At 33.6% G+C, this 14,548-nt stretch overlaps 1 protein-coding gene across 13 annotated transcripts; it reads right to left on the bottom strand.

Annotated features, from left to right (window-relative positions):
* Positions 1-3,060: 3,060 nt before the first annotated feature.
* LOC110099933 (serine/arginine-rich splicing factor SR45a) lies at positions 3,061-14,259 on the bottom strand. Of its 13 annotated transcripts, none has more exons than XM_028693676.1 (8): positions 14,102-14,259; positions 11,878-11,900; positions 11,720-11,803; positions 11,517-11,583; positions 6,061-6,210; positions 5,836-5,916; positions 4,786-4,921; positions 3,061-3,509 (listed from the first exon to the last, which is right to left on the bottom strand). In XM_028693676.1, exons 2-8 carry the CDS (start codon positions 11,898-11,900, stop codon positions 3,331-3,333), a joined length of 720 nt encoding a protein of 239 aa, XP_028549509.1. In that variant the 5' UTR covers positions 14,102-14,259; the 3' UTR covers positions 3,061-3,330. The 13 variants fall into 13 exon arrangements, with proteins under 13 accessions (XP_028549509.1, XP_028549514.1, XP_028549510.1 ...); XM_028693681.1 differs by having other exon boundaries at positions 11,720-11,774; positions 14,102-14,258; XM_028693677.1 differs by having other exon boundaries at positions 4,787-4,921; positions 11,472-11,583; positions 14,102-14,255.
* Positions 14,260-14,548: the final 289 nt, after the last annotated feature.

Raw genomic sequence — 14,548 nt, 5'->3', positions numbered from 1 at the left:
TCATACCAACATATATTCAGATAAATAACACTAACAAAATTAAATGTAGATCACCAAATTATTAATGTGTTCAATGTTCAATTTATCGAATGTTTGTATCTTGCACAAGTACTTGGCTATACCCATCCTCATGCGTCCCACTGCCACGAGCAAGTGACAGAATCACGAATTTGAGATGAAACAATTTCATCACAATTACTATCCCCTTGTAATCTCTTCAACTTCCACATAAAAAAGAAAAACTTCTCCAATAGTTAGGGGTTAAAACAACTTCACATGCTTCATCATCCTCAACTGACGAAGAAATGAAATAATTTCCAACTAGCAAATGACGCACAACGTTAATTGTGAACATGGACATATCATACTTATAGCGCTCTAAGAACCCTTGCCTTCAGTGGCGGAGTCAGAAATTTTGTTCAGAGGGGGCCTAAATTAAAATAGTTATGTTTGTCCTCTAATTTGGAATGTTAGAATATATTAAAATAGTTTCCTTTGTTGTCTCATTATTGAAGCCAAGAGGAGCTGCAAGATCAAAATAAAAAATGAAAATAACATGACCCTGAGAACTTAAAAAACATAAACATTTGCCACACACAGTCTTTGTTTGAGGGCGAGAGAGGAGCGAAAGGAAAAATGAAAGCCGTGCTTGAGGTCGTGAGTCGTGAATCGCGAGAGAGGAGAAAAGGGAAAAACGAACCATTGATGTTTTTTATGTATCCAGAAAAAAAAAATGTTGGTCATTACTCTAGATTAATAAATAATTTTAAAATGATGAATTACAAAAATGAAGAATTTCAAAAAGAGCAAGGAAAAGCAAAACACTTCACATTAATTAATTAGAAGTGTTTTGCAATCAATATACACAGGGGCAAATTTATCATCCTGAAATAATTATCCATCATACATGAGTACAAATGATGGTGATCATCCACACATTTTCAAAACCAAACTTCTAGAAACATATCAAATAGTTATCAAATATAAAGCTCTACGAATTAATCAAGCAAATTTGAGGGAGAGTAAAACACTAAAGTTAAACAAACATGCAACATTAAACTAATAATAAATTAAGTCGACAATCTAACAAGTTATATATGAGGATTATCGCCTCCAAAATTTGCCAATTTCAATATACACATTATAATATCCTAAAAATAACAACTAAATTAAACTATGAATATTTCCATAGCACATGTTGAAATAATACTCAAGCAAGCAATTTTTCGCAATTAAAGTTTTCCAAAACTTGCAGCTAACATACTTGTAATAAACATATTAAAAGTTTATACTTAATTAAATATTAACTTAACATTCTTAAAACATATGACAAATTTTTTAATACAATTTCACAATTACTAAAAAACCTAGAGTCGTTGAAATCTAACTATAAAGTGTTAAGTTTAGTACATTTAGAAAAAATTTTTGAAAACAAAATTCAGCACACAAATTGAAACAAATAATATAAATAGCTTATTCTAAACATTTTTAAATCAACTAAATCATTCGACTCTCAAATCATCTACACAAAGTATTATTCTAGACAATTTTTTATCTTCACAAATTTAAATCAACTAAATCCTATAGATCTAGCTCAAACATAGGATGATTTGAACCAAATTGAGCCCATCTCACCCTTTGATTAGGAAAGCCTAGAAATTCCTTTGCATTAAACTCATTCAAGAAGATAATCTCACATTCTTAATCGAGAGTTTTCTTAGATCGATGTCTAAGTTGTAATTAACTACGGGGGCTTGCGCCCATAGGAAACCGATCCCCACAATCAAATAAACTACATTCGAGCTGATGCATCGAATGGGGGAAATCTCGTGAACTTTTGGGTTATATATATTATTACCCATCGAGGTTGGTAGGTGAAAGCCGCTATCCTCCATGGCTAATCGTATGTATAACTCCATCTGCTCTTCCATTCGATAAGATATATATATTTTAAAAATGAAACATACCAAGTCGCTCAATCTTTCTAGCACCTCATCGCCAGATATATTCGGCTTTGACTGATTCAAAAAGAGTACCCATTTACATAATAAGTATTTTAAACATAATTAGTTTAAAATTTTGCCCTTTCTTGTGTTAACTTGGTTACCGTTGAGCTTTATTACCGTTCAATAAGTACTAAAATTTGAATTTTGAATTTCATCAGAGAAATTATTCTAATGGTCGGATGTGAGATGTCCTGATACAGAGACGCACACGTTGCCTGCTGCCGATCTCGACTTTCCAAAAATAAGTCATAGCTTCTCTATAAAAGGATCTAACATCCTCTTCATTATCAATTCCCCTTCCTCTTCATTTTCGATTCTCCTGTCCTCTCTACTTCTTAATTCTTGTAACTATGGGCCCTGCAAAGTGTAGGATCGAAAGCAAGAAGGAATTTCAGAAGAAGGTTCGTCGGCTCTCTGCTCTCCACGGCGTGGGCGCCTTCCTCGTCGTCTTGCCGCCAAAGACTTCCACCGACTTCATCGTCAACCATTATCGGAGCCGAAACCCTCTCCGCCGGCCCGACACAAATCAGGAGCAACAAAGGATCTCAAAAATAGAAGAGCTCGCTGAATTAAAGAAGGTGATTGAGAAGGTGAGGGCGAGAATCCTATTCCTCGAATCTGCATCTAAGCAGAACGCCGATAACTCGTCTCATCAGTCACCGGATCGCACTGCTTCTATATCTACTGTTGTTGCTGACGCTAATGCTAATCTTTGATGATGATGTTTAAATCATCATTGACGAGCTCTTACGTAGGATGTACCTGTTAATGTTTTCTGTTTGCAAAGTGCTCCATGAAGTATCTTTAGTTTTTGATCTTCACACTATTTCTGCTTTTGTTTTTTATCCCATCTAAACTTTGTTTGAGATGGCTTTCTTACTACTTCTTCATAAAGCAGCTTTTTAGTATAATAAAATTCATTTTTTATTAAAAAGATGTTTTAAAAAACAATAAAAAATCTATCACAAACGAAGCTATCCCAACTGTTTGCTTCTGTTTTCAATGGTAAAATGATAATTCACATTGTTCTCAACTTCAGATGACAAACTAATACTTGATCAAGTGGCAATCCATTTAATAATTCAGAATACAATGTCACAGACTAAAAGTTCAAATATTTCATCTGATTAGCCGCTGTGGTATTACAACAACATAAGTACGACAGAATAGAATAAAATGGCCTTACAGATGTGGATAGCCAACTGAGGAGAATATATGTTCCATCCTCCTAAATCACAAGCTAATTTCAGATCAATCTATAATCAGAAATATAGCAATGTTCAGTCTTTATGGGTGAATACAATCTGCAGTTGGACTTAACAACCTAATCAGGCTGGCGATCACTTCCAGCTGACATTGATCTCTCTCTAAGCCTTCTACGAGCTTCTATCCCACGCGGTGAGCGGGATCGTTCCCGTTGACATCTCTCCCTTGAATGTGAATGTCCACGACAACGAGGTGGCTTAGATGGCGAGCAGCTCCGGGATAGTTTCCGCCGGCGAACTGCAGGAACAAAAGCAGTGATGAGCTGCATTGAGAAAACTTAAATATTTAGAAAACTATTTTGACAAGACAATATTGAGTTAGTTGTATGGAAATTTCGATTGAACAGCAGCTCGTGTAAAGAAATAATGCTTTCTATATAATTTTTTGCTTAAATTATTTCATTTCTGTAAACGTGACCTATATATGTATTTTTCTTCTTTAGTAAGGGAGTGCTCCACCCCTTCAAAACAACCACCAATCTAATCTTAAAAGGGTAGAACAAAACCTGTTTATTGAGCTCGTACCTCACTTGAGGGATCTTCTTAAAAGGGTAGAGCCATGAATATATCTCTGTACTGTCAATCATTTTTATCAAATTTAAATCATGAAAGTGACATAGGTTGGAAGAGAAATTGGTAGCACAATTTTTATCTAGTTTAGGCACTATAAGGAAATAGTTAAGTGTAAGATCTTTTGTGAGAATGATCAAACCTATTCTGACCATTTTTTATTGTGATTCATCTGGAACAGACCGTCGACCGTCGACTGTCTTCGATTTGTAGTCCAAATGGCCAAAGCAAAAGGAGAGAATTACTAAAATTTATCTTTGTAGTTGATTCTATTTACTATATTTTAGTCCAATATCTCATCATAATTTTTTCATATTTCGATCTGGGTTTAGGGTTTTTAAATTGATTTCTAGTGTTAAAGTTGTCATCAGCTTGGAAAGACTCCATGATAAAGAAATTGTAGGCCTCAAAAAGAATAGAATCTTAATCTCTCTTATATAATTTTGAAATATAGAATGAAAAGATAGGGCTTAAAAATGGGAGATTTTATGGTTGAAATGTATATCCAAAAAAAAAAAATGATAAGAAATTTTGAACATATAGATGGAGAAATAAATCTATAAAACACTCTTTTAACTTTTTAATCTAAAATTAATGACAAACATACATAAGTTACTGCCCATAGGCTGTTGGACTACCATAGATGAAAAGTTGTCCAAAATTGTTGGATTATTATGAATGGAAAGCTATATTATCCACATATTGTTGGATTATTGTAGATAGAAAGATAGTAGACCATGTATTCATGATTATTTCAACAAATGCAAATTAGAAATAAAAAAATTGAAGCTATGTTAAAAAAGGCTAAGCATCAGTGACATATGAGCTAAAAGTGGAATGCTGTATCATGAGAAAATACATAAGAAAAACATTTTAATCTTGAAAACAAATTCAAAATATTGGCAACAACAGATTAAAAGAGGTTAGATGAATATTTATCTTAACTAGCATTATGGTGCAACCAAAGTTATAAAAATTCAAACTATTCCATGGCGCACCTCTTCTTTCCCTTGCACCACTTCTTTCCCTTGCACCACGGTATTTTCCAGGAGTAGGTGTCCTCCCACGACGTCTTTTTGCCTGCCACAGAAGATGCTCAATAGAGATGATATAGAAGACAATCTAACACATACAAATTCAGAACAGAGCTTCAAAATTGTAATTTCATTATAACTTATCTTCGTAATACTGGTCACCATCGTTTTAACTCTTACAAACTAGTAATCACTTGACTCTAACATGGATAAGACTATCAGTCAATTTAAGCAAGGTACTTGTTTGTGGTTAAGAGAGGCAGGTCTGCAGTATTGATTAAGTTGGCTCTAATGTAAACCAGAGATCGAATCATAAAAATAACCTTTTTAGGAATGTAGGGATAAGGTCGTACTCATCAACCCTCAAACCCAAATCCTGCATTGGCAGAAGCTTAATAAATATGAGATGCTTTTCCTTTTTTTGCTTATTTTGTGGTTAGGGCATCTCCAACTGAACTCCAAACGCTTGAATGACATCGCTCGTGAGCTCCAGCCGAAAGGAAAAAACTTCCGCTATTTGATTGCGGGTGAACAGTGGGACGCCAATATTGGCATTGCACTGTTCATCTTCACTATTTTTCTTTCTCTACCGATTTTGTCGAAGAAATGCGCAAAAGAAGAGAAGACCGTTACCTTCGCAAAAGGGGGCAAAATGGAGTTCAATTGGACTTGAATCACGGTATTTTTTTAGTTTCACGGCATTTTGGAGTGAAAAATGAGATTTTCGGTTGGAGATGCCCTTAGGCTTGATAGTGGCAACATTTAGTACTGTTTACATCAATTTAGACTATAAATATTAAAAAATATATACATAAATTTGTAAAGCAAGAAATCAAAGTGAAAAGAAACTATCAAGTTAAATTAAACGGTCATCTTAAATTGGCAATGAGGACATACTGCCGAACATACCATCTGCTAATCATGAGGACAGAGGGGGAAAAAAGGGAATATAGGGCATACAATCCTCTCTAATATAGTCGGATTTGAATTGGTAACTGAGATGTTGATGCGGTGCTCATGTCGACATGAGGGTGGTTCATACTGTTAAGAGCATAGTTTCAGAATTCGATGGAGCTATACACACCAAACCTGATGTCAAAAGTAATTAGGCAACACTTCTATGGATGAGAAATATAAATAACATTTTTTTCTGAACACCTAATCCTGTGAAAGCAAATATAACACCTTTTCAACGACCATTAAGCGTCCTTCTAGCACAGATCGATTCAAATATTTGATGCAACGGTTTGCATCCTCTACAGTCTCCATAGTTACAAATGCAAACCCACGAGATTCTTTTGTCCGAGGGTCCATAACGACCTGGCATTCCTGAACCTGCAGTAAAATGTTATTTAGTCACAATTCATAAAGATGGTAAAAGTTGCCTGAATATTCAAGAAAATAAAAATAGTTCATAGGAACTATAGATATTCAATCAAACTTGTTAGCAGTGCCAACAATTGGAATTTTGTTATGATAATTTAACAGTAGCATGACTGCATAATGCTAAATATACATAATTTCTAGGCACATCTTAAGATGACTAAGGCTTTGTTTGGGGCAGCTTTCTTGCTGGTTCTTAAAGCAGCTTTTTAGTACAAATTTTTTTATTTTTATACTAAAAAGCTGCTTTATGAAGCGGCAAGAAAGCCATCCCAAACGAGACCTAAGTAATCCTAAATCAGTTTGCTTGCTTAAAACTATATTTCCCATGAATGCATACGACAAAGAGCCTTTGTGAATCATGATGACATCACTGAGGTCGTCACCAATGCATCAATAGTAAGAGGTCTGGGAGGTGTTATTGTATGCAGTCTCCTATTTTCTTGATTAGAATCTATAGATCTTTGTCACAATAGAGGCAAGCTAATCATTACTCAAGAAACCACCATTTGCAGCATTTACCCCTAGGTTTATTTCCTTTTATCTCTACTTTAGCGTGGGCTTTTAAGTCCAAAATTCTGAAAACTATCAAATAGGTTGAGTAATTGTCACATACATCCGCTATGTCCATTACTTTCAATGGCAATTACCTCAGTTATTTTCTTCTTGACACCTTCATGCTGGCAAAATTACCTTCAAACACTACAAATTGCAGCACTAAAAACTTCTTGCATGATCCTAGACACTTGTCTCTTCTAGTAATGATTTAGCTGCGCTACGTTTTTTTAATGCTGTTATAGGTAAACTTTCAAAAGTATGATCATATTGCTAATGCATTGCTTTGCCATAATCTAATATTTGTTATTTTCTTGAACCTTGCATGTCTATCAATGGGCGATTTTTTTTTTTTTTTTAATGGAGTATATGAAAGACTAGATTTTCTAGTTGCTATTATCAGGTAATGTCTCAAATGCCTTGAATTTGCTCTTATCCTCAAATAATATTGTATATTATTCACTCTTCTACAATTTCATTAAAAAGATTAGTTGTTCACATAACTTTGATGCCCATCATAGCACCCCAAAACACAAGCTGTATTATATCTGGTTCTATGTTTCATGCATTTTACAATGCATATTAATAAGGAGAATAGTCAAGCAGTAATAATAATACAATCTACCTGCCCTTTGCAAAAGGAGGCGTCATAGATCACTGAGAATGTGCAAGTAAATTATTCATGTATATCAGAAGATGTGACATGCAAATACATATGCACTGAAAATCATGAAAGGGCATTATGCAAAATATACTAAAATGCACGAATACAATATGCAGTGTCTGAGAACATATAAGTTTGTATTATGCAAATACACAAAGACATAAATGCCATATGCAAATGTAATGGTAATGTATAAATGCATAATGAGCATATGCACTGACAAGCACAAATGCGGTATACGAAATGCACTAAGAAAATACATGCATCATTTAAAAGGATTTTAAATTACCTAAAAGTGCTCCGACAATCATATCAAACTCCTAAGTCCAAGGTTTGAGAATGCGGTGCAAATTAAAATAAAAAAAAGTGAAATTTCAAATCTCAAATCCGATCCTCCTTGATGGGACCGGAGTTGACAAGACCTGAAGTTATAAGCAAACATATGATCATAAAATCGAACAAGTTAATTGCTTTAAAGTTCACATTAGGCCTCAAATCCTTTTTAAATGAAATCAATTGTAAAATATAAGCACTCAGTATCTATGTTTGTATCACAAACTTGCTAAATCATTAGTTGAATTTGTTGACCCATAAAATATATCCAATGAGCAAAATAAAGACGCCCAATAAGGTTGACAATCAATTGACGGGGTGCCACATAAGCTAATACGACATGCACTGATGATACTCAAAACCCACTTGAAATGAACTTCAATTGTGAAAAGGGTCGTGTTGTTGCGATCGGGACATTAAAATTAGCCAGATGAGACCTTTCGCAAGCGAATCGAGTGAACACGATTGAAAACATGAAATTAAGTGTGCGACAATATGCGATGTTGTCGGAATGACCTTCATGCGTGAAATGGATAGCGTATGTTTGGAACATCTCAAAACCCTGGAAAAGACACCCATATTTGCTGGATGCTTGCACAACAACAACATCAAGCCTTTATCCCACTACGTGGGGTTGGCTACATTAATCTTTTTCTCCATTATCCTGATCAGAGTCAAATTCTCATTTAAATTTAATAAAGAAAGGTCATTTCTAATATTTTATAACCAAGTCTTTTTAGGTCTACCTCTACCTTTCTTAACATAGACCAAATCTAATACATCTACTCTCCTAACAGAGTCTTCAGAAGGCCGCCGTTTTACATGACCAAACCATCTAAGGCGACTCTCTCTAATCTTATTTTACATGACCATATATTCCTCAATGACTCTAAAGTCTTGAGTAATGAATCATAGAGTATATTTGATAGGGCATAAAATCTTATGCCCTATATTATCTAGAGTTAACTCAACTTTTGTCCCCTTAAATATATATTCACCCTAAGCCTACCTACCAAGTACATTTGAACGAAGCAAACCATGATTGTTAAGAGGATCCTTTAGTCAGGCTAGGTCGACTAACTCCTCTGACTAAGTAGACAAGAAACCATGACTACCTAGGACGACAGAACCATGAGATATTGATCGGGCTCATCATCATTCTCCCATAAGCGCTTTAAGTATATGGTGATAAAATTCAAATCTTGAAAACTCTAAAAATCTAATTCCAAAAACTTAAAGTTGTTGTTGCTGTAAGTGCTCTATCTAACGAATAGTGTTAATTGAACATACTCTCTTGTTGTCGGGAGGAGTAATTAATCATAGGAGTTTGTACTTATGATAAACCAGACCTCATATCATAAAATCATCACAAAATGAGGGTGAAATCTTTGGGCTGTATCTTCTAAAATCAAATATGCCTTCTAAAAATTTACCCTGAAACTTAATTCGTTAAAACTATCCCATCAATAAAGAAGACATGGAGAGGCTAGGGGCACAAATTTTTGGATCCACAACTTGGTCAGGCCTATCACTCAACATTTCAACAATATACAAATGAGAACACAAACACATAAATAGTAAACATGATTATCTCTAACATGTAAGCGTGTATCTCCAATCATATGAACATGAAATGCAAAATTGGACAGTAATTTTAGCCAAAACCCTTATAACCAATATATAACTCTAATACCATGGGATTGGCCAACATTTTCCCGTAGTGAATAGGACTCAAATTGGACTAGCACCAATCGCCTCAAAGGATATAGTTAAGAGTCAACAATAGCTAGCTCTAAACCAACTTCGTAATGTCTACATTGTATGTAATAACGTTAAAGATGCATTAAACAAATTTTATGATTATAAATATTATAGTTAAAGAAAGGTTTTTAAGAGCACTTGTATGATGGACAAAAAAATGCAAAAATTCAACACTTCCAAAACACTAATTCATACCCATTAGCAGTACATCTTCTTCATCACCATCAACCATCACCATTTCCAGCCATTCTAGCTCTCCTTTGCACAATGTAGATGACAAGAATGGATTATTGGAGGACGCATGACAATAAACAACTTCATCGACTCCAACCATTATTGTTCTCCTTTGCACAATGATGACAACATTAATCTATGGCTAGAGGATGTATGAGGAGCAACAATAACATAGTGGAAGATAGCGCCAAACCATCTCGTCCTCTTCTCCATATTTTTCTTCAATCATCTACACCTTCTCAACTTTCTATTATCATATCACAAATCTACATCCCCAACCTCTACGTCTGCCCAGACCAAATTTCATCTCATCCCCTCTCTCTTCCTACTTGCTCTAGTTCTTCCACTATCATACCACCAGCCCCATCCTGAGCCCTAGCTCCCTGCCCAACACAAATGCCGACTGCAGGCCACAGTTCTTGTTTCTATGTTTTCTCTTTCTCATTTTTTCCAATTCTTATATGTATCCACAAATTGTCTCAATCCCTTTTCTCTTCTTCATTGCCCTAGTTCTCTCATCCTAATATCCCTCCCTTGTTTTAATTTAAAGCAGCTAAGAATAAAATTTAAAGCTACATTGATCCAACACCAAAGTATTGCCATCTTCATGTACATGTCTTGACGTAAATGTGAAGTGAGGCCATACATATGTTGAGGGAGATGAGAGTAGAATAAGTGTCATAAAGCTGTATGTAGATTCAAATGGTAAAATACAAGATTCTTAATCACTTGGTGATGCCCACAACTATAATCTATAAACAGTAAATAACAGCTTTAAACGAGCAAAAGTTGGTGCACTATGTATAATTACCAATTCACTCATGTATCCATCATCACATAGGAGTATTTCTTTAAAATATTAAATCATCAGTAAACTTTAAATTCATTTTAAAACATATAAATAATTATCAAATTAAATAACCTTCTTTTTAAATTTCTAGTTAAATATCTAGAACACTTCCATCCATGCAGATGAATATGCACGATAGGGAAGAGGAGACAAAGAAGAGAGATACAGAGAGAGGAGAGAAAATTTTGTAAAAGAATAACCTATCAAGCCAATAAATAATATTTTATGCCTAAGAGTAGCTTTTTAGTTTAGTGATCAAACTCAAAAATCAAACAAATATAAGAAAACAAAATAAATTCTAACTTAACTAATAGATGATGGATATCAACATCATTAATTACCTTTCTCTGAACTATTTTGGGTAAGTTCTATGAATTCTCATTCTCCATTCATTACTATTGTGTGTGACAAAAAGTGTCAACCCATTCTAAATAAAACATTTGCACAGCTTCTATCTATATTAAGTTTGATCCACGAAATTTCATTCTTAGTGATTTGACATAAATTTTACATACCCATCCTATTAGCAAATTTTATACCCTTTGTTGGAGATGTTCAAATCACCTAAATTTATTTGTTATTATCTTATCTTCAATGGATTCTACTCACATCATCCCTCTTATATAATCATCTCACAAACTTCATCCTATTTTAAGCAAAGTTATCAAAATAGACCTCCAGAAACAACAAAAGTAACATGATAGCATCTCTTCTAATCATATACTTAGAAAAGCAATGTTATTTGAATGTTTGTTACATACACAAGATCACAAACCAAAAACAATGTGCATAATGTATTTATTAAATGGGCCACACCTTTCCCTCTTTGCTAAAATACTTTTCTAGGTCTTCATTAGTTACCCTTGTAGATAAACCTGTTACATAAAGGTTGTTCCCAGGATTATCTGCTTCTAAAGAATCTTGGCTCCTGTTTGCAACGATGTAAAGAAATAATCAGATGAGATATAAATCAAATCAAATGCCAGTGCATTTAAAAACATGCAATTTGGACGATGGCAAACAAAATGCTCTAACAAATTCAAGATAAAATTAACAGAACCAACCTAGAACGACTTCTTCCTCTAGACCTTGATGAGGATCTCGATCTTTGGCGCTGAGCTGGAGGTGTAATCGATCGAGAAGTATATCTGAAAACAATTTTACGCAAGTAAACCCCACAGGCAATATACTTGGAGCAATAATTGATGGCAAGAAAACTCACTTTACTTCTTTTGAAGATGACATCTGCAATAAATAGAAAAGAAAAATCAGAATTCAGGAATGAACTAACACCGATGACTGCCCTGCATTAAGGAATACCATCATTCAGAATATCCATCAAACAATTTGATATCAATTTTTCATCTTGAAAATATCAGCAAGTCTTGGAAGACATGGGCATAAGATGCATTTCAGTAACAAAAATAAATTAAATAACAAAGTGAATAAATTTATGAAAAAAATGTTCAATAACTACTTCAAGTTTTATTCATATGAATGCTTTCTATGAGTACAATAGGTAAACTTTTCAAATGGAAAAAATAGTGCTTTTTATATAACTTAACTGATAAAAAAAATAACCAATTAATGCAATTGCAAAAGAACCATAATTTCATAAGCTAAAGTTATGGTGGGTCAGTATTATTAAGACAAGGAAATGAAGTAGTAATACTTTATATAACAAACTATGCCAGCAAATCTTTAAAATGTTCAAAGAAATCCAAAATCATGAATACATAACATCAATCCTTCATCCCACTACGTGGGGTCGGCTACATGAATCCTTTTTCTCCATTGTGTCCTATTAAGAGTCAAATTCTCATTTAAATATAATAAATAAAGGTCTTTTTTAATATTTTCTAACCAAGTCGTTTTAGGCCAACATCTACATTTTCTAATATAAGTCAAATCTAATACATCTACTCTTCCAACCACGTCATCAAAAGGTTGTCATTTTATATGACCAAACCATCTAAGACGACTCTCTCTAATCTTATCTTCCACTAGAAGTACTCCAACCTTTTCATGTATATGCTCAATTTGTATCATGTCTCTAAGAGTAAAGCCGCTCATCCACTAAGCATGCTCATCTTTGCATCACTTAACTTAATATTATAGTTTCCTAATTCCCTTTTAATGGCCAACATTTTGCACCATAAAGCATTGCAAGTTTAATCACATCTTATAGAATTTTCTCTTAAACTTGAGGGGGAATTTTCTATCACACAACAAGCCTGATGCATTCCTCCACTCCAACCATCCAACTTGAATTCTACTAATAATATCCCCATCTATTTCACCATCACTCTGAATAACAGACACAAGATATCTAAAACGTGTACTCTTATAAATGATTTGATCGCCCAAAGTCACAATCCCCCATTAGATCTATTACTACTAAAATTATACTCAATATATTCAATTTTAAATCTACTCAAACGAAAACCTTTAAACTCTAGGGTTGACCTCCATAATTCAAGTTTACCTTCAACTCCAAATCATGGATAATGAAAAAAAAATAAAATAAAGACAAATACACAACATTGGTAAATGAACAAAAGTAGGTAAAGCAAATATAGAATGCAAAATCTTAAGTAAATCAATCAAATGATTTTCAATATGTAAATAAGTATAAGAAGTAAAGAAGAGTAAGGGGTTGTTTGGTACATATCCTATTTTAGGAAAGGCCTTAAGCAAGATTTAGCTCAAATGCTGCCAAAAATTTTTTGTAAACTTTAAATCCTATTGTTTTAATAAATCTCACTTCAACTCACTTTTTGTTATATAAAAAATTGGTTAAATCCAATTATTCACATTATATAACAAATTTAAAGATTTCTCACTCCCACAAATCATAAATCCTGAAACCCATGGCGAAGGAATTAATCATGATTTACCAATATTTAACAGTTGACATACCAAATGATTTTCAGGTTTTAATTCCATCAAGATTTACTGAATCGAAATTTACATGATTTACTAAATCATACTTAGTTAAATACTACTTGCAGTCAAACAGCCCAAAAGCATGAAGTTCCTTGGATTCTTACAGCAAGGAAGTAAGTAAAGAAAAGAGGAAGCAAAAAAATCAAACAAACATAGAAATATACGATTAAAAGGAGAAGAATTAAGCAGGCAACAGTGGTGGCAGGTTCCCTATTTTCATTTGTGCATAAGTACTGTTTAACTATAAGCTAATCAGCATTCTTAGAGCAAAAATGACATAATTATCAGATGCCAGTATCGAAAGCAATAAGCTTTCAACTCCTCCACTGGTTTAATTTCGCTTGCTCTCAAAAGAGACCAACAACGCAAGGGGAGTAGATATGAATAATCAATCCGTTCTTTGATAAATTAGAAATTCGATTATAATATCAGAAAATTTTGAAACCCCCGATCGAATAAAAGCCAATAGAAGAGGCAAGTAATCGGATCGCTAAAGCTACCTGGTCGTCGCTTGGCAGGCAAAAGTGGAAAAGCCCTAGAGCTAGAAGAGGAAGAGAGAGAGAGAATGGAGAGATAGACGAAAGACGGAGAGCGGAAAAAGGGTGACGAGATTAAACAATCTGGACCGTCTGATCTAATTTCTACGTCCCTAAATCTTAATCTTTTATAAAACTCTTGCCTGCATATATCTAAAAGAAGCAAATAAATACAAATATTTTGCATAATTAGATTGTTTAAATTATAATAAATTACTCAAATTAATAATATTTTATTTTTAAATAAATTCATAGTTAAAATAAAATCTTCATATTTAAATCAAACTCTTATAACTGCGTAAATGGGTTTATATTTAAGAAAATGTAATATGTGGGTCAAAACTCAAAACTCAAAAGTTTTATTAAGACATTTAAATCTGAGTAAAATATATTTTAGTTGATAAAATAAAT

Source organism: Dendrobium catenatum, unplaced genomic scaffold, assembly GCF_001605985.2.
Source record: "Dendrobium catenatum unplaced genomic scaffold, ASM160598v2 fragScaff_scaffold_334, whole genome shotgun sequence".
Taxonomy (NCBI): Eukaryota; Viridiplantae; Streptophyta; class Magnoliopsida; order Asparagales; family Orchidaceae; genus Dendrobium; species Dendrobium catenatum.
Note: the sequence above shows the minus strand (reverse complement) of the source record. Positions and strands in the feature narration are given on the sequence as shown.

What these genes read in the sequence shown, in the direction of transcription:
- LOC110099933 (XM_028693675.1), bottom strand. Translation starts at nt 11,900, where the DNA reads ATGTCATCTTCAAAAGAAGTAAA. An exon ending in AGAGGAAGAAGTCGTTCTAG is followed by an intron (nt 11,584 to 11,719) that starts GTTGGTTCTGTT and finishes CGTTGCAAACAG; the next exon opens with GAGCCAAGATTCTTTAGAAG. An exon ending in CGACTATATTAGAGAGGATT is followed by an intron (nt 4,922 to 5,835) that starts GTATGCCCTATA and finishes CTTCTGTGGCAG; the next exon opens with GCAAAAAGACGTCGTGGGAG.